Below are 22,673 nucleotides of genomic sequence, written 5' to 3'. Positions count from 1 at the left end.
TTTGTGTGTTCCAGACTGTGGAGAACACTTAAGGACCTAATTAGTGCCTGGATCTGTCTCTCTCCTTTTCATTCACCCTTTTCTCCTCCTGTCACCTGTCTCCTTCCTTCCTCTTCTCTTCTCTTTGTAACTCTGTGAACCTCTCCAAGGGATCCAGACTGTGGAGAGCACATAGGGAATTGATTACTGGCTAGCTTGCTCTCTCCCCTTTTGGTTCCCCCTCTCCTACTCCTGGTTACCTCTATCTCCCTTCTCCCTCTTCTCTTCTCCATGTAACTCTGTGAACCTCTCCAGGTGTTCCTCACTGTGGAGGAGCTTTTCATCATTAACCTAGATGTTTTATCATTGGTGCTGTATAGATGGAGAAGTCTTGAGGCTACTGTAAGAATAAGACTGAAAACCAGAGGCAGGAGCCTTAAGTCCAAAATCTGAGAACACCAGAGAACTCCTGACTCCTGGGAACATTAATCGATAAGAGCTCATCCAAAAGCCTCTATACCTACACTGAAACCAAGCACCACCCAAGAGCCAACAAGTTCCAGAGCAAGACAAGCCACGCAAATTCTCCAGCAATGCAGGAACATAGCCCTGAACTTCAATATACAGGCTGCCCAAAGTCACACCAAACCCACAGACATCCTAAAACTCACTACTGGACACTTCATTGCACTCCAGACAGAAGAAATCCAGCTCCACCCACCAGAATACTGACACAAGCTTCCCTAGCCAGGAAACCTTGACAAGCCAATCGTCCAATCCCACCCACAGTGAGGAAACTCCACAATAAAGAGGAACCACAAACTGCCAGAATACTGAAAGGCCACCCCAAACACAGCAATCAAAACAAGATGAAAAAGCAGAGAAATACTCAGCAGGTAAAGGAACATGATAAATGCCCACCAAACCAAATAAAAGAGGAGGAAATAGGGAGTCTACCTGAAAAAGAATTCAGAATAATGATAGTAAAAATGATCCAAAATCTTGAAAACAAAATGGAGTTACAGATAAATAGCCTGGAGACAAGGATTGAGAAAATGCAAGAAATGTTTAACAAGGACCTAGAAGAAATAAAAAAGAGTCAATCAATAATGAATAATGCAATAAATGAGATCAAAAACACTTTGGAGGGAACCAACAGTAGAATAGCTGAGGCAGAAGATAGGAAAAGTGAGGTAGAAGATAGAATGGTAAAAATAAATGAAGCAGAGAGGAAAAAAGAAAAAAGAATTAAAAGAAATGAGGACAACCTCAGAGACCTCTGGGACAATGCTAAACACCCCAACATTCGAATCAGAGGAGTCCCAGAAGAAGACAAAAAGAAAGGCCATGAGCAAATACTTGAAGTGATAATAGTTGAAAACTTCCCTAAAATGTGGAAGGAAATAGTCATCCAAGTCCAAGAAACCCAGAGAATCCCAAACAGGATAAACCCAAGGCAAAACACCCCAAGACACAAATTAATCAAATTAACAAAGATCAAACACAAAGAACACATATTAAAAGCAGCAAGGGAAAAACAACAATAACACACAAGAGGATTCCCATAAGGATAACAGCTGATCTTTCGATAGAAACTCTTCAGGCAAGTAGGGAATGGCAGGACATACTTAAAGTGATGAAAGAGAAAAAAACTATAACCCAGATTACTGTATCCACTAAGGAGCTCATTCAAATATGAAGGAGAAATCCAAAGCTTTACAGACAAGCAAAAGCTGAGAGAATTCAGCACCACCAAACCAGCTCTTCAACAAATGCTAAAGGATCTTCTCTAGACAGGAAACAAGAAAGGGTGTATAAACTTGAACCCAAAACAACAAAGCAAATGGCAACGGGATCATACTTATCAATAATTAACTTAAATGTAAATGGGTTGAATGCCCCAACCAAAAGACAAAGACTGGCTGAATGGATACAAAAACTAGACCCCTATATATGTTGTCTACAAAAGACTCACCTCAACAAAATAGAGGACACATACAGACTGAAAGTGAAGGGCTGGAAAAAGTTATTCGACACAAACAGAGACCAAAAGAAAGCAAGAGTAGCAATACTCATATCAGATAAAATAGACTTTAAAATAAAGGCTGTGGAAAGAGACAAAGAAGGAAACTACATAATGACCAATGGATCAATCCAAGAAGAAGACATAACAATTATAAATATATGTGCACCAACATAGGAGCACCACAATATGTAAGGCAAATGCTAACAAGTATGAAAGCAGAAATTAACAATAACACAATAATAGTTGGAGACTTTAAGACCCCACTCACACCTATGGATAGATCAACAAAACAGAAAATTAACAAGGAAACACAAACTTTAAATAATACAATGGACTAGTTAGACCTAAATTATATCTATAGGACATTTCACCCCAAAACAATGAATTTCACCTTTTTCTCAAGTACACATGGAAACTTCTCCAGGATAGATCACATCCTGGGTCATAAATCTAGCCTTGGTAAATTCAAAAAAATTGAAATCATTCCAAGCATCTTTTCTGACCACAATGCAGTAAGACTAGATGTCAATTATAGGACAAAAACTATTAAAAATTCCAACATGCTGAACAACATGCTTCTGAATAACCAACAAATCACAGAAGAAATCAAAAAAGAAATCAAAATATGCATATAAAGGAAGGAAAATGAAAACAAAACAACCCAAAACCTATGGGACACTGTAAAAGCAGTGCTAAGGGGAAGGCTCATAGCAATACAGGCTTACCTCAAGAAACAAGAAAAAAGTCAAATAAATAACCTAACTCTATACCTAAAGCAACTAGAAAGGGAAAAAACGAAGAACCCCAGGGTTAGTAGAAGGAAAGAAATCTTAAAAATTAGGGCAGAAAGAAATGCAAAAGAAACAAAAGAGACCATAGCAAAAATCAACAAAGCTAAAAGCTGCTTCTTTGAGAAGATAAATAAAATTGACAAACCATTAGCCAGACTCATCAAGAAACAAAGGGAGAAAAATCAAATCAACAAAATTAGAAATTAAAATGGAGAGATCACAACAGACAACACAGAAATACACAGGATCATAAGAGACTACTATCAGCAACTATATGCCAATAAAATGGACATCGTGGAAGAAATGGACAAATTCTTAGAAAAGTATAACTCTCCAAAACTGAACCAGGAAGAAATAGAAAATCTTAACAGACCCATCAGAAGCACGGAAATTGAAACTGTAATCAGAAATCTTCCAGCAAACAAAAGCCTGAGACCAGATGGCTTCACAGCTGAATTCTACCAAAAATTTAAAGATGACCTAACACCTATTCTACTGAAACTCTTCCAGAAAATTGCAGAGGAAGGTAAACTTCCAAACTCATTCTATGAGGCCACCATCACCCTAATACAAAAACCAGACAAAGATGCCACATAAAAAGAAAACTATAGGCCAATATCACTGATGAACATAGATGCAAAGATCCTTAACAAAATTCTAGCAAACAGAATCCAACAACATATTAAAACATCATACATCATGACCAAATGGGCTTTATCCCAGGGATGCAAGGATTTTTCAATATCCGCAAATCAATCAATGTAATACACCACATTAACAAATTGAAAGATAAAAACCATATGATTATCTCAATAGATGCAGAGAAAGGCTTTGGCAAAATTCAACATCCATTTATGATAAAAACTTTCCAGAAAGCAGGAACAGAAGGAACATACCTCAACATAATAAAAGCTATATATGACAAACTCACAGCAAACATTATCCTCAGTGGTGAAAAATTGAAAGCATTTCCCCTAAAGTCAGGAACAAGACAAGGGTACCCACTCTCACCACTACTGTTCAACATAGTTTTGGAAGTTTTGGCCACAGTAATCAGAACAGAAAAAGAAGTAAAAGGAATCCAGATTGGAAAAGAAGAAGCAAAACTCTCACTGTTTGCATATGATATGATCCTCTACATAGAAAACCATAAAGACTTCACCAGAAAATTACTAGAGCTAATCAATGAATACAGTAAAGTTGCAGGATATAAAATCAACACACAGAAATCCCTTGCATTCCTATACACGAACAATGAGAAAACAGAAAGAGAAATTAAGGAAACAATTCCATTCACCATTGCAACCAAAAGAATAAAATACTTGGAATATACCTACCTAAAGAAACAAAAGACCTATATATAGAAAACTATAAAACACTGTTGAAAGAAATCGAAGAGGACACAAATAGATGGAGAAATATACCATGTTCATGGATTGGAAGAATCAATATAGTGAAAATGAGTATACTACCCAAAGCAATCTATAGATTAAATGCAATTCCTATCAAGCTACCAACGGTATTTTTCACAGAACTAGAACAAATAATATCACAATTTGTATGAAAATACAAAAAACCTCAAATAGCCAAAGCAATCTTGTGAAAGAATGGAACTGGAGGAATCAACCTGCTTGACTTCAGGCTATACTACAAAGCTACAGTCATCAAGACAGTATGGTACTGGCACAAAGACAGAAATATAGATCAATGGAACAAAATAGAAAGCCCAGAGATAAATCCATGCACCTATGGACACCTTATCAATGACAAAGGAGGCAAGAATATACAATGGACAAAAGACAGTCTCTTTAACAAGTGGTGCTGGGAAAACTGGTCAACCACTTGTAAAAGAATGAAACTAGAACACTTTCTAATACCATACACAAAAAATAAACTCAAAATGGATTAAAGATCTAAACATAAGACCAGAAACCATAAAACTCCTAGAGGAAAACATAGGCAAAACACTCTCCAACATAAATCACAGCAGGGTCTTCTATGACCCACCTCCCATAGTAATGGAAATAAAAGCAAAAATAAACAAATGGGACCTAATTAAACTTAAAGGCTTTTGCACAATGAAGGAAACTATAAGCAAGGTCAGAAACAGCCTTCAGAATGGGAGAAAATAATAGCAAATGAAGCAACTCAAAAATATACAACCAGCTCCTGGCACCTCATTCCAGAAAAATAAACTACCCAATCAAAAAATAGGCCAAAGAACTAAATAGACATTTCTCCAAAGAAGACATACAGATGGCTAACAAACACATGAAAAGATGTTCAACGTTACTCATTATCAGAAAAACGCAAATCAAAACCACTATGAGGTACCATCTCACGCCAGTCAGAATGGCTGCTATCCAAAAGTCTACAAACAATAAATGCTGGAGAGGGTGTGGAGAAAAGGGAACCCTCTTACATTGTTGGTGGGAATGCAAACTAGTACAGCCACTATGGAGAACAGTGTGCAGATTCCTTAAAAATTGGAAATAGAACTGCCATACGACCCAGCAATCCCACTGCTGGGCATACACACCAAGAAAACCAGAAGGGAAAGAGACACGTGTAGCCCAATGTTTGTTGCAGCACTGTTTATAATAGCCAGGACATGGAAGCAACCTAGATGTCCATCAGGACACGAATGGATAAGAAAGCTGTGGTACATATACACAATGGAATATTACACAGCCATTAAAAAGAATACATTGAAATCAGTTCTAATGAGGTGGATGAAACTGGAGTCTATTATACAGAGTGAAGTAAGCCAGAAAGAAAAATACCAATACGGTATACTAACGCATATATATGGAATTTAGAAAGATGGTAACGATAACCCTATATGTGAGATAGCAAAAGAGATATAGATGTAAAGAACAGTCTTTTGGACTCTATGGGAGAAGGCAAGGGTGGGATGACTTGAGAGAATAGCATTGAAACATGTATATTATTATATGTGAAACAGATCACCAGTCCAGGTTCGATGCATGAGACAGGGTGCTCAGGGCTGGTGCACTGGGATGACCCAGAGGGGATGGGATGAGGAGGGAGGTGGGAGATGATTTCAGGATGGGGAGCACATGTACATCCATGGCTGATTCATGTCAATGTATGACAAAACCACTATAATATTGTAAAGTAATTAAAATAAGAAATTAATTTAAAAAATGTGGAATGTACATGTTGCTAGAGATATTTTTAAAAGAAAAAATATCTTCCACAGATAATTTTATAAACTCTGGTGGTAATTTTTCTTTCCTTATGATTTTATAGTAACAAGTAGTCTATATAAGAAAAAAGCATAATTCGTGATTTCATTCATTTAATGTATGTAATTACCCATTATTTGCTGACATTCAGAAAAAAGAAATCAGAATCTCTCCAGAGGAAAAAATATACTACTACATTTCTTCTTTCAGAGTGTTGCAGCTGAAAATTTTCTCATTTAATGAAGAGAGATTAAGAATCTCATTTATAAAATTATGAATTATAATTTTAGTAAAAAGAACAGATAAAATGCTTATATATTTCCTCTTTATTTTCAGAAAGATCTAAAACACCCACCAAGGTTATAGCAAACAGTAAGATAAATTAGATAAGTACATTAACTATTTAGCATCAGACACGACTGAGTGACTGAACTGAACTGAAGTTAGAAACCACAAGAAACAGAAGGGCCAAAAATTCTTAATTCATTATATGTCTCCGAAGGCCTAAAACAAGGCTCATCTTGAATTGTCTCAAAATGAAGTTTTGCTAGGTTAAATAGAAGACATCGCTTCATTAATTTCAAAGTGAGAATTTTTTTGAAAAGAGAAATCACTTCAAATTTAAATGAACTTCCAGAGGGAACTATACTCAAAAAATATATATATACATACACGAGTATAAACAAATCACATTGCTGTACACCTGAAACTTACACAGTATTTTAAACTGACTACACTTCAACAAAAAAACAAGAACAATCACCAACCTTGAAAACAACCACCAAAAAAAATAAGGAACACATTTTAGTTCTTCATAAAAATCAGCCGTATGTCATTCAAAAAAGTTTGAGCATTGTTTTTTTACGACCTCACTTTCTCTTCTTAAGTTGATTTTTAAATAATTTCTTGCATATTTATAATATAGAATTCCTGGTCTGACTGACCCCCACTATTTCTGTTGTGTTTGTATAATACCTGTCTCATCTTCACTCTCATTCCATCTTATATTCATTTTGTCCTTCTTAAAGGAATTCTTCCCCTTCATCCTCCCCCCATCTTCATATTCATCTAGTTGTTTCTCCTCAGTTCAGTTCAGTTCAGTCACTCAGTCGTGTCCGACTCTTTGCGACCCCATGAATTGCAGCACACCAGGCCTCCCTGTCCATCACCAACTCCCGGAATTCACTCCTCAGTGCTTTGTAATTCTTTTCTTTCATAACAGCATACTTCATATGCCAATATTTATAAATCTGAATCATGCACCTGTATGCCTCTTACTATCACACCATTTTGTACTGTGACTTTGAGAGCTTCTATTTCTGTGGTGGGATCCTTTTTGTCATCATAAGGATCAGGGGAATGGTATGTGAACAAACACAGGGAAAGAAGAGTTAAAAACAGAACAACTTACCTTTGTACGACCAAGGCCTGTTACAGACTTGAGAAGTTTTGGAACAGGCTCAGGCGATGGGAAGGCAGGATGACAGATGCCCTCAAACCAGGGTGATTGTTTGGGAAATGTTTCAACCACATCTTCAACATTACTATCAGAATTATTGTCCTGAGAGAAAGTTGTACTCTCTGGTCTCAAAATGCCACATTTTGCTTCTAGTACAGTGAAAACAGGAGAGAGTACATGAGAACATGTGTCATTTCAAATCAAGGAATAACACCAGGAGGACAGTCTTCAAATAACTTACCGTTTCTCTTGGATTGCTGAGAAGCCTTCATTAGCTTCGTTAACTTTGGTTTCAGGACATGCTGGAGAAGAAAATAAGAGCTTGAAGGATATAACAAGTATCAACCTGAATAAAAGAATTATAACATCCCCCATTCCTCTATGATCTAACACAAAGAGTACAGGCTCTGGAGTCATTCAGAGGTGGATTCAAATCACAGTTCTGTCACTGACTGACCTGCTCATGGGGAAAGGATTATGACAGATGACATCAGAAGCACCAGATCTCCCTCTCCTTACACCTAATTGACTGCTATACAAATACTAGGACACCCACTAGATTACTTTCTCTACCAAAATGTTCTAGAGTAATAATTTATCCCCGGTAGTTTAGAGCACTATTGAAAAACTAAGACATTTAAATTAATTGCTATATTTTGAAATTTGCTTCCATGATTAATATATACATGGATTATCACTTGGGAAGGGAAATATGAAACTTTAGGTTTTAACAGAACCTTATTTAGATGGGCTAGAACTGCAGATAGGATAAGCTACTTCTATTCTGTTTGTCAAACAGCTACAGACAAATCAAACAGGGAAAAAATTCAGCTGCTTCTATGAAACAGGGAAAAAACAAGGTTAAACCCATAGGGCAATGATCATGAATGAAAGTCACACTCTAAATAGAAAGCCATAAGCAAACATGTTCACAATAGAGGCAGAGAGAAATGGCCTGAAAGAACAGACACTGAAGAAATGTGTTCTGCAAGGAAAAATTAGGTTAACAGTAAATTTTTTATTTTTTTAAATTTTAAAAAGGTAGAGGAGGAAGAAGAAAGGAAAAAGAGAGACATTTCTAGTCAAGAACAAACTTTATGGAAAAAAAAAAACAAGTATAATAAGGTATGTGGAGAAACATATATTTAGAATTTATATACAATAGATCAGTACCATATCAGTATTCTTAAGGATATACTATGAGCAAAGCCTCTGTTTCATATGATTTTATTAATATATTTTATGCATCTACACTGTTCTTCAAATTTTATGAAAATATCAACATCAGTTTAGCTCAGTTCAGTTGCTCAGTGGTGTGCGACTCTTTGCGATCCCATGGACTGCAGCACACCAGGCTTCCCTGTTCATCACCAACTCCCAGAGGTTTTACAGACTCTTGTCCATTGAGTTGGTGATGCCATCCAACCATCTCATCCTCTGTCATCCCCTTCTCCTCCCACCTTCAAACTTTCCCAGAATCGGTATTTTCCAATGAATCGGCTCTTCGCATCAGATGACCAAACTATTGGAGTTTCAGCTTCAGCATCAGTCCTTTCAATGAATATTTAGGACTTATTTCCTTCAGAATGGACTGATTGGATCTCCTTGCAGTCCAAGGGACTCTGAAGAGTCTTCTCCAACACCACAGTTCAAAAGCATCAGTTCTTCAGCTCTCAGCCTGCTTTATAGTGCAACTCTCACATTCATACATGACTACTAGAAAAACCATAGCTTAGACTAGACAGAACTTTGCTGGCAAAGTAATGTCCCTGCTTTTCAATCTGCTGTCTAGGTTGGTCATAGCTTTTCATCTAAGGAGCAAGCGTCTTTTAATTTCATGGCTGCAGTCACCATCTGCAGTGATTTTGAAGCCCCAAAAAAGAAGTCTGTCACTGTTTCCATTGTTTCCCCATCTATTTGCCATGAAGTGATGGGACCAGATGCCATGATCTTAGTTTTCTGAATGTTGAGTTGTAAGTCAACTTTTTCACTCTCCTCTTTCACTTTCATCAAGAGGCTCTTTAGTTCTTCTTCAATTTCTGCCATCATGGTGGTGTCATCTGAGTATCTGACGTTATTGATATTTCTTCTAGCTATCTTGATTCCAGCTTCTGCTTCATCCAGCCCAGCATTTCACATGATGTACTCTGCATATAAGTTAAATAAGCAGGGGGATAATTTACATCCTTAATGTACTCCTTTCCTGATTTGGAACCAGTCTATTGTTCCATATCCAGTACTAACTGTTGCTTCTTGTCCTGTATACAGATTTCTCTGGAGGCAGGTCAGATGGTCTGGTATTCCCATCTCTTGAAGAATTTTCTACACTTTCTTGTGATCCACAGAGTCGAATGGTTTAGCACAGTCAAGAAAACAGAAGTAGATGCATTTCTGGAACTCACTTGCTTTTTTTATGATCCAGAGGATGTTGACAATTTGATCTCTGGTTCCTCTGCCTTTTCTAAATCCAGCTTGAACATCTGAAGTTCATGGTTCATGTACTCTTGAAGTCAGGCTTGGAAAATTTTGAGCATTACTTTGCTAGCACGTGAGATGTGTGCCATTATGTGGTAGTTTGAACATTCTTTGGCATTGCCTTTCTTAGGGATTGGAAGGAAAACTGACCTTTTCCAGTCCTGTGGCCACTGTTGAGTTTTCCAAATTTGCTGGCATATTGAGTGCAGCACTTTCACAGCATCATCTTTGAGGATTTGAAATAGCTCAACTGCAATTCCATCACCTCCACTAGCTGTGTTCATAGTGATGCTTCTTTAGGCCTACTTGACTTTGCATTCCAGGATGTTTGGCTCTAGGTGAGTGATCACACCATCCTGGTTATCTGGGTCATAAACATCTTTTTTGTAGAGTTCTGTGTATTCTTGCCACCTCATCTTAATATCTTCTGCTTCTCTTAGGTCCATACCATTTCATCTTTTATGGTGTCCATCTTTGCATGAAATGTTCCCTTGGTATCTCTAATTTTCTTGAAGAGATCTCTAGCCTTTCCCATTGTATTGTTTCCTCTGTTTCTTTGCCTTCATCACTGAGAAAGGCTTTCTTATCTCTCCTTGCTATTCTTTGGAACTCTGCATTCAAATGGGTATATCTTTCCATTTCTCCTTTGCCTTTTGCTTCTCTTCTTTCCTCAGCTATTTGGAAGGCCTCCTCAGACAACCATTTTGCCTTTTTGCTTTTCTTTTTCTTGGGGATGGTCTTGATAACTGCCTCTTGTACAATGTCATGAATCTCCATCCATAGTTCTTCAGGCACTCTGTTTATCAGATCTAATCCCTTGAATCTATTTGTCACTTCCACTGTCTAATCATAAGACATCTAATATTACATGAAACTAATTTCAGAGCAGTAAAACTAATTTCACAACAGAACATTTTACCTTGGTTTTAAAATCTAAGACTTCATCGTTTGATGTAGGCCCTAAATCAATGCCAGGTTTGTTGGGAAACCTTTAAAGCAAAAACATACAATAAAAATGAGTGAGCTCATGTCCTTGAACAAAAGGAAAAAAAAAAAACAAGTGAAAGTTTGTCTATATATTAAATGAACTTTCTTGACATGAATAAAATTTGGCCTGTTTTAAAACAGCTTTTTTTTTTTTTTTTTAAGATTTCTTGATGTGGATCACTTTTAAAGTCTTTACTGAATTAGTTCCAATGGTGCTTCTATTTTATGTTATGGCTGTCCGACCCTGGGTCATGTGAGATCTTAGCTTCTCTGACCGAGTATCAAACACACACTGCCTACATTGGAAGATGTCTTACTAAACATCTTAACCACTGCACCCCCAGGGAAGTCTCCAAAAAAGTTTTTCATTACCTATTTCTGCGTCCATCTCTCCCAACCTATGAAATATCTAGTTAACGCTCATTCTTAGTTTCCATAACAGAGAGTGACAGCCACTGTATCGGCAGAGCCTAAAAATAATTTGTTCTCACCAAAAGTTCTACTGAACTGAAGCTGAACTGAAAACCCCATTGATGGATTGAAATAATTCTTGTTTGCCCAAACTGGAATAAACCAGGTGACTTAAAGCAAAGCGGAAGAATAGGCTTTTCCTTATCCATTGTCTGTTCAAGGTTCAGAGACGAATCTGAGTCCGTCCAAAAGGGGAGTCTTGGTCCGTCAGCAGGGATACCACTTACTGAGATGGCACCATTTCTCTAAGAAGTGAGTACACTTCTAAGAGGGAGTGCAGGGAGTTTCCCCACAATGTCAAACTTAAAATGGACACAAGTCAAAGAACTTACTTATATCTTTAACTTATATGCTCCATGGGTACTTCTCAGTCTCTGCTGAGGGCCATGGGAGTGGACATGGGAGCCAGGAAGGCCAATTGTCAAATCACAGGTCAACTCATTTTAACCAGGGTCAATTCATTAACCTCCTGAAACCACAGTTGCCTAATTAAGAAAAAGTAGGATACAGCTACTTTACAAAGCTGCTGTGATGACTCTATGAGGTCACAGATGTTAAGCATGTAATGCATTGTCTAATCCAAAGTAGAACACTCAACAACCATTAGTTTCTCTTCTCCATGTTCCCTTAGTTAAACATATAATTTAAAACATCCATAAAATCATACCTCCTTGAAGAGTGCTCTTCAGAACTCTCATCCACTATTAAAGAAGAAAGCAAGATACATTTTAAATCAATGGAAGTAAAATACAGAATAGTAAAACCTCAAGACTGAGGCTTTGTTTAAAAGTATTCCTTTCAAACCACACCTGGAGGCCACACTAGAGGAAGGGGACAGTGGTTGTACTATACTCGTAGGCCACTAATGCCTAAGAACCACTCCTCCCCTTTATAGTCATCAAATGCAGAACAAAACAACAAAGAAAAGAACTGCTGTTTACAATGACCATAATCCTAACCAAACTCCAGGAGACTGAGAGAAAATGATACTACACCATCAATACAATCAGTACGATATGCTGACAATAGCATGCTTAAACAGCACAGTGTTTCTGGATTTCTATTGCCTGGAGCACTGAACAGAGACTATAGGTGTCTTGCTGGGACATGACAACTTCTCTGGCTCTTCAGTTCACAATGAAAACGCCCTATCACAGGGAAGCTTGGTCAAAGGCACTGAACTTCAGAGCATGGTAAAACATCGGAAACAGAAGTCTTCTCTTCCTGGCCCTCTTTCCAAAGGCAAGAGAAGTATGAAAGGTGTATTGATTCCAGGTTTAGAAAGGATAATCTCTTGAAAGGCAGGTGGGGGAGGCCAATGGGTAAAGGGGCTCAACTCAGTGGTGAGAATGGGGACTAGACTTGTAGTGGTGAGCATGAAGTAGGGTACACAGAAGCTGAACCTTTTTAAAAGTTCCATATATATATATATATAGTTCCCTATATATACATATATAGAACTTTCAAAAAAAGTTCAGCTTCTGTGCATATATATATATACATACACCAACATGTTTAAAAAGAATCTCTTGAGACTATCTCCTTCCACTGCTCAAGAGTATCTGGACCACACAGATCAGGATGGCCCAAAGAGTGCTGTGTACTAGTGAGGGATATCATTATATCAGTCCTTCCCATTATATGGCAAATGTTTATAGAAATCATGCTTTTTCAGCTTGGAAGGCATACATCATCACATCCTAAGCTGATGAACAAGGGGAGGGAGGGAAGGATGCAGGGAGCCACGGACTCTGGTGCTGTTGAACAATATTTCCCAAGGGTCATCATGATCTGATGCTGGAGGGATGACTCACATGCAGTGACTCCACAGGGAGAGGAGCACTGCAAGCTTGAGCAAGGGGAGCAGGGGCAGTGATTTTTAAATGTTTTCACCCTGTGACATCACAACAATGCTTTGTACATAAAAGACACTTGAAATTTATCTGTTTAGTGAACAAATGAACAAATAAATAAGCATGTTTTCTTTGAAAATTTTCTTTAGAAAAATACAGAAATTAACCAGAGAAAACTCTATTCTGAGCGCATTGAAGACCAAGACACTGTCATCTCTGTATCTCCTCTGACTAGTGTAATAAACCAACCTACTGTTCTTTGATAGATGTTTTTGTTGTTCAGTTACCAAATTGTGTCTGACTCTTGTGACCCCATGGACTACAGCTCACCAGGCCCTTCTGTCCATGGGATTTCCCAGGCAAGAGTACTGGAGTGGGTTGCCATTTTCTTCTCCAGGGGATCTTCCCGACACAGGGATCAAGCCGTATCTCCTGCATTGGCAGGTGGATTCTTTACTACTGAGCCACCTGGGAAGCCCCCTTTGATTAGACAGAGATCTACTCAGTTAAACTTATCCTTGGATACCCTGTACAATGTGCTAGATGCCACATCCAGTGGACCTAATGCTGTTTTTGTTAATGCAAAGTATTTTTGTGCTTTTATTAGAACCTGCAGAGTCCCAACTTGTTCTATTTGAATATCTATTATGATAATCTTTTAACTGATGGCAAGAGAACATCTTGTTCTTACAAAACTATACTCTCATGACAGTTGTCCAACACACAAAAGAAAATATCTGATCCTAATGAAGTCAACCTATCTCACTCTCTGGATCTGTAAGGAATGAAGTTGGTAATCTAGACCTGCTTGGTACAATAGGCAAAATAACTGGTTCTCAAGCAGGCATTGCTTTTCTGCCTTCTGTACAATAGGTAGGTATCTTTCAGAAATAATCTCTCACTACTATGCTGCACACTGCCTCAGCTTTGCAGTTATTGTTTATCATTTCTTATCCTATCAGGAAGGGATTATTCAAGTTCCCAGTTTTAATGATGGTAACTATTTTAGTGAGACTAATCACTACACAGTGACTACTAACTATTCATTCACTAAATGCAAACCATTTCTAAAAGTGAAAGTTCACTTTCATAAGATGTCCAATCTGCTGTACTGTGACTATAGATGAAATATACATCATACTCATTTAAAATTTTTTTTCTGATTTACACAAAGATCTAATATAGGACTTTAGGGGCCATATTAAAGAGATGGATTTCTTTTCAGACAATACTGTCTTTGATGTTAAATCACCTACAATTATCTTCTTAAAGAATTCTGAATACTAGAGTATAAAGAAATTTAAAAAATAAAATACACATGCAATTTACACTAATTTTTTCATACTTCTTTCATTATTGAAACTTCCTCATTCCTACTTTATCTATGGTAGAATCACTGACAGTAATTCAGTATCAGATGACTTACCTGGGTTGCTATTTTCAGGAGAAGTTTTAGATCTCTTTTCTTTATATTCAGAAATCAGTTGGTGAAAGCTATGTATTAAAAATGCAATAAATAATATTTTAACACTGATACAAAAAACAACTACCAAATTCTTAGATCATTTCAGACAATGTCAGAGATAATATCAAAATTTCAATTGTCACATACATTTCAAGTTTCTAAGTTCTATAAACTTTTATTTAGCATGTAGTAAAGGAGAAAGTAAAGGTCTATTTTCACCCTGCTTATTTAACTTATATGCAGAGTACATTATGAGGAACACTGGGCTGGATGAAGCACAAGCTGAGATCAAGATTGCCGGGAGAAATATCAATAACCTCAGATATGCAGATGACACCATCCTTATGGCAAAAAGTGAAGAACAATTAAAAAGCCTCTTGATGAAAGTGAAAGAAGAGAGTGAAAAAGTTGGCTTAAAGCTCAACATTCAGAAAACTAAGATCATGGCATCCGGTCCCATCACTTCATAGCAAATAGATGGGGAAACAGTGACTGACTTTGTTTTTTTGGACTCCAAAATCACTGCAGATGGTGATTGCAGCCAAGAAATTAAAAAACGCTTACTCTTTGGAAAGAAAGTTAGAGCAACTTAGCATATTAAAAAGCAGAGATATTACTTTTTCAACATAGGTCCGTCTAGTCAAGGTTATGGTTTTTCCAGTAGTCATGTATGGATGTGAGAGTTGGACTATAAAGAAAGCTGAGCGCCGAAGAATTGATGCTTCTCAACTGCGGTCTTGGAAAAGACTCTTGAGAGTCCCTTGGACTGCAAGGAGATCCAACCAGTCCATCCTAAAGGAAATCAGTCCTGGGTGTTCATTGGAAGGACTGATGTTGAAGCTGAAACTCCAATATTTTGGCCACCCGATGTGAAGAGCAGACTCATTTGAAAAGATCCTGATGCTGGAAAAGATTGAAGGCAGGAGGAGAAGGGGACAACAGAGGATGAGATGGTTGGATGGCATTACCGACTCAATGGACATGATTTTAGGTAAACTCTGGGAGTTGGTGACAGACAGACAGGGAGGCCTGGCGTGCTGTGGTTCATGGGTCCCAAAGAGTCAAATATGACTGAGCAACTGAACTGAAGTGAGAAAGAAAAGGAAGATGAAGTAGTCATGAACTCAGGGCAGTACAGCTCCAATAATTAACTAGATTTAGCTTGGCATAGGAAAAGTCTCTCAAGCTTGCAAATCCTAGTTCTATAACCAACTGTTCTTTGTTCCTGGAGGAGTCGTTTCTCTTCAGTTCAAAGTCTTCCTCTACACAACTGGGATATTACTACCTTATTTCACAAGAGGATTAATAAGACATAATGAGATAATATACCCCCAAAATGCTTGCAGAAACAAAGAGTGGAATAATTTCATCTTCAATTTTATTGCTGTAACTACTTTGGAATTCCAAGTAAATCCCAATGTGTGCTTTTTCATACGTTTAACATTCAAGTGTTACATGAAACTGTTATTAATTCTGGTGATTAGCTGTTTTTTGTGGCTTGTAATTTAGGGAACCTCAGCTTTTATATAATGTGTACCTAAATTTATTTATAACATATGAATTCACTACATTAGAGAACATAATGATCCCCCATCATTGCAGCTAATTACACCAAGAGCAGAAAACTAATCACAGTCAAGACCCGGCCTGGACCACTACTCTTCCTTCTCTACCTGCTCAAACTCTGAACTAGCAGATCTTTCTGACAATGATGTTTAATCTCCATGTTCCTCTCCAATTCACTTGGAAGGACATATCCCTACTCTTACAGTGGGTACTGGCAAGTTCTAGACAGGGCTTACCTCTGTGAATTCCAACTATCTTAGTTGAGATTTAGGGATTTCTGCTGAATGGGTTCCTTATGGGGCAGATTCTGAAAACATTTAAGGTGGAGGCAGACAGAAATCTGTTGGAAGATTTTCATTATTACAGGAAACAGATCCCATGAGGGGCCAAGCATAATTAGGGAATCTCAGGCAAGCTGGCACCCACTACTCTGGGAAGGATGACAGGGAACCTGTGACCTAAGAAAAGGTGCCCCCACAGGACAGAAAGCCACCTTGAGGTTCAAGTCTAGATACAAAGGAGAAAGGGAAGTGTGCTCAATCCCTGCAGGAGCACTTGACCCTCTCTCACAGCCTAAAATGGTCCCTACTGACATCTGCTAGCAGAAAAGATAAATAAGAGCCTCAAGGGCACCTCATCGTGAAGATCTAGGCCTACACATGGGCTCCACATAAGGTCTCTGAGTGAGGGGGAAAGCTAGGAGGCCCAGCTGCCCAAACTGGGTGCTGGAGCTTTGTTTGCAGCAGTGACTGAGCAACAGCATACATATGAGAACAAAGGAGCTCTCACTCTGAAGTCGACCTGTACATCATCTTAAAGGCTAGGGAACCTGGACCCCGAGGGGTGGCCTGGGAGCAAAGGTCAATCGTGAGCCCACTGCAGGATGACTTTTTTTTTTCGTTTTAAAATGATTTTATTAAAGGTCTTTATAGAGCCAATCCAGACTCCAGATCCAGCTGCCAAGCAGACCCTGTCAAGACCAGCTGTAGCAGCAGTGCTGCAGCAGTAGAATCAATGCAAGCAACAGAATGGTGAGAAGGAACTGTTTTCTCCCCTCAAATGACTTGTGGAAGAGGACTGTCTCGTTGGTCTTAGGGAATCCTCCAGGTTCTTGGAAAATTCAAGTGGAATTGTATAGAGAGGCAAGCCCTCAAGGGAAAACAGGATTTGCTGCTGAACTAAATATTTCAAGACCCAAAGAACTAGTTAGAAATATCACAACTGTGACTCTGTTTGTACCCCATACCAAGAGGTCACACTTAGAATGAAATAGCTAATGTCAAGGTTTCTAAGGATCAAGGTCTACATGTCCTGAGATAAAGCACCCTAAGCACACAGCCAAGAGTATCTAATTGGCCTTTGCTTGGCTTTCAGCTCTTGAGGGGGAACATCTCACCACCTTTCTCCAAACTGCCTGCACCAAACTGGAACTCTCACTGGTCACGTAGCAAGTAACAGTTAAAATTATTTTTGGCTGCAGTTGAGTGAGAACTGGCATTTTAATGTGAACACTTACATATTAAAACCACCAAAAACGGCATATTCTTCTGCAGTCCATCCAAAAACATCTTGAGAAAAGATGTCAGCACCTTGCTGAAGAAGAAGTCTGACGACATCTGGCAATTCATACTTGACAGCAAGCATGAGGGCTGTTCTAAAACAACAGGGAGATGACTTCAGCCTCAGGAAGCTGAGTTGACTTACTTACACAGTTAATTTGACATGCTTCACCAAGTGAACGCCTTGCCCTTCCGTGAAGGACTGACCATTTACAGGCTCAAGTGTTCATCAATGGCACCCCACTCCAGTACTCGTGCCTGGAAAATCCCATGGACGGAGGAGCCTGGTGGGCTGCAGTCCATGGGGTCACTAGGAGTCGGACACGACTGAGCGACTTCACTTTCACTTTTCACTTTCATGCATTGGAGAAGGAAATGGCAACCCACTCCAGTGTTCTTGCCTGGAGAATCCCAGGGACAGGGGAGCCTGGTGGGCTGCTGTCTCTGGGGTCGCACAGAGTTGGACATGACTGAAGCGACTTAGCAGCACCAGCGGCAGCTTCAGTGTTCATCTTTGCAAACTACCTCCAAGGCTAAAATGAAGGGACTGAAAAGAAGCCTCCTGTCCCACTGGGATGCCAGGCAGCAGCACTTACTATTTCTAAAGTCCCTGATGGGGACTTCCCTGGTGGGCCAGTGGATAAGACTCCAGGCTCCCCATGCAGGGGGCCTAGGTCAGGGAACTTGATCTCATATGCTGCAACTAAGAGTTCCCACAACTAGGACCCCATGCAACCAAATAAATAGATGTTTTTTAAAAATAATAATAAAGTCCTTGATGGACAAGAAATGATCCTGAGGTCACTTATCTGAGGCAGGTAACTATTTAAGGGATAAATTCCCCATTTCCTCCTTAGTCTGATATATTCGGCTTCAACGTCAGCTAGAGGTTGGGTTAAGGAAAGGCTACTTGCAGGTTTAAATCAAAAATATTGATATTAATGGGAATAAAAATAGTCATGGTGGCAGTTAATGATGTGGACAAGCATGTGCTAGGCACTAAAAATGAAATACTATATATAAAATCTTTCTTACACACAGGCACCTTTGAAAGATGCATTACTATTTGCCTTGTGTATCAGGAAACTTATTTGCTGATGATAGCCCTAATCGATAGGAAACCTAGGAACTGAACCTAGCCTGAATCTAAAGCCCATCATTTTCGTCTGTATCATTCACCTCTGACTTGTCTCTGTTAAAGGAACTCTTTATCCAATCAAAGCTATCTTTCTTCCTTCTACCTGCATTAAAAATGAAAATATCAAAATGTACTAAAATGAAAACCTGATGAGCCCACAGGATCTGGTGACAATGAGTCATAATCACCTTTTTGTGGCTGTTGTTATTTAGTCGCTATGTTGTATCTGACTCTTTTGCAATCTAATAACATCAGCATTCTTCAAACAAAGTAATTTAAAACAAAGAGTTATCCATAAAACAAAACCAAGTCTTTTAGGTTTACTATGCATCTTATAAAAATACATACATACAAAGTAGAGGTTAAAGAATTCTTTTAAAAGAATTAAGAAACTCGATACTGTCATGAGGTGAACTAAAAAGCAGAATCCATATTTCATAAAGCTAATAAAACTAATTTGAAATCCCTCAGCTATTACCAGATCAACCAAACAAACAAAAAACAGGTTGCATATGACATCAGTCAATATTATAAAGGAATATGAATCCTGCTATACATTCCTGCTATATATTGTTCATGGTTCCCGGTCAGAATAACTGACTTTCTACCTAAGTGATGATGTGTTGATCACAAATGAATCCTCTTATACATTTAATCTTGATATTACCATCCTAGAACAGCACTAAGGGTTTTAAAAAGAAAAAGAACAACGGTACCTTTTCATCTTATCAACCGCATGTATATTTGCTTTTTTCATTACTAAAAACTCCACCATTTGCCCTCTTCTTTCACATATCGCAAGTAACAGTGGTGTCAGGTCATCCTGTAAAACAGGGAAAACCATTTCTAATGTACACAGTTAACCTATTTCTAAACTGAAATTAAAACCGTGCAATAGATTCTCTGAACTTAAAAATAAAAGTCAGAAAGTAAATGAAAGAGAGCCCCCTCCTCCTCACCACCCTGTGCACCTTCTTTCTCTTTAATCTGCTCCTCCTCTGGGCCTTTCCTGGTGGTCCAGTGGCTAAGTGTCAAGCTCCCAATGCAGGGGGTGTGGGTATCATTTAGCTACTGTATCAATTGCATATTTTAGGAACAATGCTGAGGCAGAAATATATAATACTATCTGTAGCATGCATAACCTATCCAAGGATGACCATGAGTAAACTCAAAAGGTTTACAGACATTCCAGTGGGAATATTATTCTCTACATGAACATGCAAAGAAAGAAACTTTTTCTTTTTTTCAAAAAATCAACTGTGGGAACCCTGTTTTACTGCTTTCTCAGACATGTCTCCTGGAATTTAATCTTACTCATTCTTTCTTCCTTGCTTGCTCTTTCCACCGCCCTTCCTTAAGTTAGACATTCTGGCTGAGAGAGGTCAGCATTCACTAGATGTTAACTGCATGCAGAATGAGCGCCCTCCCCACCTTCTCTTCAAAGACCCTTCTTAATGACTCTCATGTGATTACCTCCAGACCACCAGGAAGAAGCTTCCAAAATCCTAGAGTTCTGGTGTCTGTCTTGCTTTACTGCAACATAAAATTACCAATAAATACATGCTCAACATTTTCTCGGGGAGTTGCTCTTCCACCAGCTCTCCCTGTGCTGTCTCTTATAATCTTGTGTGTTTGTGAGAGTTATTCAGTGCGAAACTGCCACAACCAACTTAAAAATTCTAATTTGAAAAATTCAATCCCATTCTTAAGAGATTTTTTAAAAATATGAAATCAATTATAGATTAATTAGACTGTCTTTAAAAACCTTCAAATATTTATCAAAATAAACTATCAATCAAAAATTGGAAACTCAAATGCTTATGGACAGAAAGCTGATGACCTGAATAAGTGAAAAAGCCAGGTGAGATTGGTAACCCCGAAAACACGTATCCCATACAGAAGGGGTGGCCTCTGCACACAGACCAAACAGTAGGATGGGCTCAAGGGAGTCCAGATTTGGTCCTTGGAGAAGCCTGAACTTCTGCATGAGCCTCCTAAATTTGAAATGTTGACTCAATGTGTGGAGGTAACTAAACATATCCAAGGGCCATGTTTGGTTTATGGCCCACTTTTGGTTTTATGTTTGCTGTTTCTAAACAGGTGGGTATAAAGCAAATATTTGTATGTGAAACCTTTCCTTTCTTTAGTATCATATGTTTCACAAAAAAAGTGGGTCCCCATATGTAATAAATATGGCTATTAAGACTCATAATTCAAGTAAACATAAATTACTTTAAAAAGACTCATAATTCACAGTCAAGAATGTTTCCACTGCCTGTTGAAACTACAATCTATCTCTAGAATTCTTCTAGACTGTTAATCAAACGGATAATGAGTTTCCAAGCCTGCTGAAAATAAATGTTTAAAACAATTCCCCTCTGTACTGTTACTAACTTCACGGGTTTTAGAGCTCTCATCTGCTTATGCCAGGGATCAGCAATTCTAACAGACACACTGCAAGAGTCTGTCCTGCAGATGATACCAAAAAAGGCTCAGGAGTTACTATTACTGCAATCAGGAAAACCCTGTTGGTAACAAACATCTGTTGACCTAATGACCTGGATGCTAAGTGAAGGTGCAAACTCCTTAAAGGGTCAGACTCTACAGACGAAGTGACTTCGCCATGAGCAAATCGCTAAAGACTCTCGGAGGGTCACCAAATGATGAGTGGTTGGAAGGAAAAGGAGTTGTCGTTCAAGCCCATAGATATCGCCAAAGATACTCCTTTTAATGTCTCAAACGTGGGGCAGAGAAAAAGTCAGGCTAATAGTGTTGGAAAGGAGGGAGCTGATGGAAGCAGCTAGCATTGATCAAACTCCAGCCCTTCTAGAGACTACTTTCTTTTGTGAAGGGGGCATTTAGAAATTACATGTATTCATTCCATAGTTATTCATCAAGGACTGGATCAGAATCTCAAGGGAATAATTCTAAATACACATGTCCAAGTGTTCCTCAATTTACTCAGTCAAAATCTACAGCAAACAGCCTAGACTTATACATTTTTAAAAGAAGTTTTCCCAAATAATTGTGGTTCACCAGCAGAATATAGCTGAGAATTAGTGCAGCAACCACTCCAGTCTCATCTCTTACTCACGCGGCCAATTCCTTCTCTTATGTGAATGTTTGAATAAAAAAGAAAAGTGTAAGAGGCAAGAGTCATCAAAACTGCAATTTTTAAAATTTTCCTGGGTAAACAGTGGTAGAACAGGGACTAGTTAACCCAAAAGGAAACCTGATCTCATTATTTATAAACCCCTTACTTCCTTCCCATCAAGACATTCTAGATGGGAGAGCAGAGTCTAGACTCTTATCTAAGTGGATGGTTCTGCCAGAATAGGATAATATCAGGTAGTTATTTGTTCTTCTCTCTTAATTCCCACTTCATCACCACCTGTTCACTGTCAGTGTTTTGCTCAGAGTCTTCTTTAAACTGGCACCTAGGCAAGTTTACAATTCACTCACACTCTTTTTCAAAATAACAACTATTATCCCTGAAAACTGAAAAGCATATAAGAAATCTATAAACTGAAGGGAATGAAAAGCACAAACCAAAATCTCGGGACTTCCGTGGTGGTCCCGGGGCTGGGTCTCAGTGCTCCCAGTAAAGGCCTGGGTTCGACCCCTGGTCAGGAAACTAGATCCTACATGCTGAAACTAAGCCCAGCTCAGCCAAATAAATAAATATTAAAATAAAT

The 22,673-nt window shown here is 38.5% G+C and overlaps 1 protein-coding gene across 3 annotated transcripts in view; it reads right to left on the bottom strand.

The window, feature by feature from the left end:
- The window catches only part of LOC147361240 (ankyrin repeat domain-containing protein 26-like), an 86,513-nt gene that overhangs the window by 51,884 nt on the left and 11,956 nt on the right, over positions 1–22,673 (bottom strand). For 2 of the 3 annotated variants that reach the window (XM_086334961.1, XM_086334962.1), the window contains exons 4-10: positions 19,695–19,801; positions 17,798–17,935; positions 14,677–14,744; positions 12,065–12,098; positions 10,859–10,928; positions 7,706–7,766; positions 7,417–7,613 (exon numbers count right to left, since the gene is read on the bottom strand). In XM_086334961.1, coding sequence (XP_086191087.1) covers positions 7,417–7,613; positions 7,706–7,766; positions 10,859–10,928; positions 12,065–12,098; positions 14,677–14,744; positions 17,798–17,935; positions 19,695–19,801 — 675 coding nt within the window. Of the gene's footprint in view, positions 1–7,416; positions 7,614–7,705; positions 7,767–10,858; positions 10,929–12,064; positions 12,099–14,676; positions 14,745–15,683; positions 15,800–17,797; positions 17,936–19,694; positions 19,802–22,673 lie in introns of all 3 variants that reach the window. The other variant, XM_086334963.1, reaches the window with a different exon arrangement.

Source organism: Bos grunniens, chromosome 13, assembly GCF_055505025.1.
Source record: "Bos grunniens cultivar Pamir isolate PY7600 chromosome 13, Bosgru_T2T1.0, whole genome shotgun sequence".
Taxonomy (NCBI): domain Eukaryota; kingdom Metazoa; phylum Chordata; class Mammalia; order Artiodactyla; family Bovidae; genus Bos; species Bos grunniens.
The sequence above is the reverse complement of the archived record's forward strand: the minus strand, read 5'-3'. Positions and strand labels throughout refer to the sequence as shown.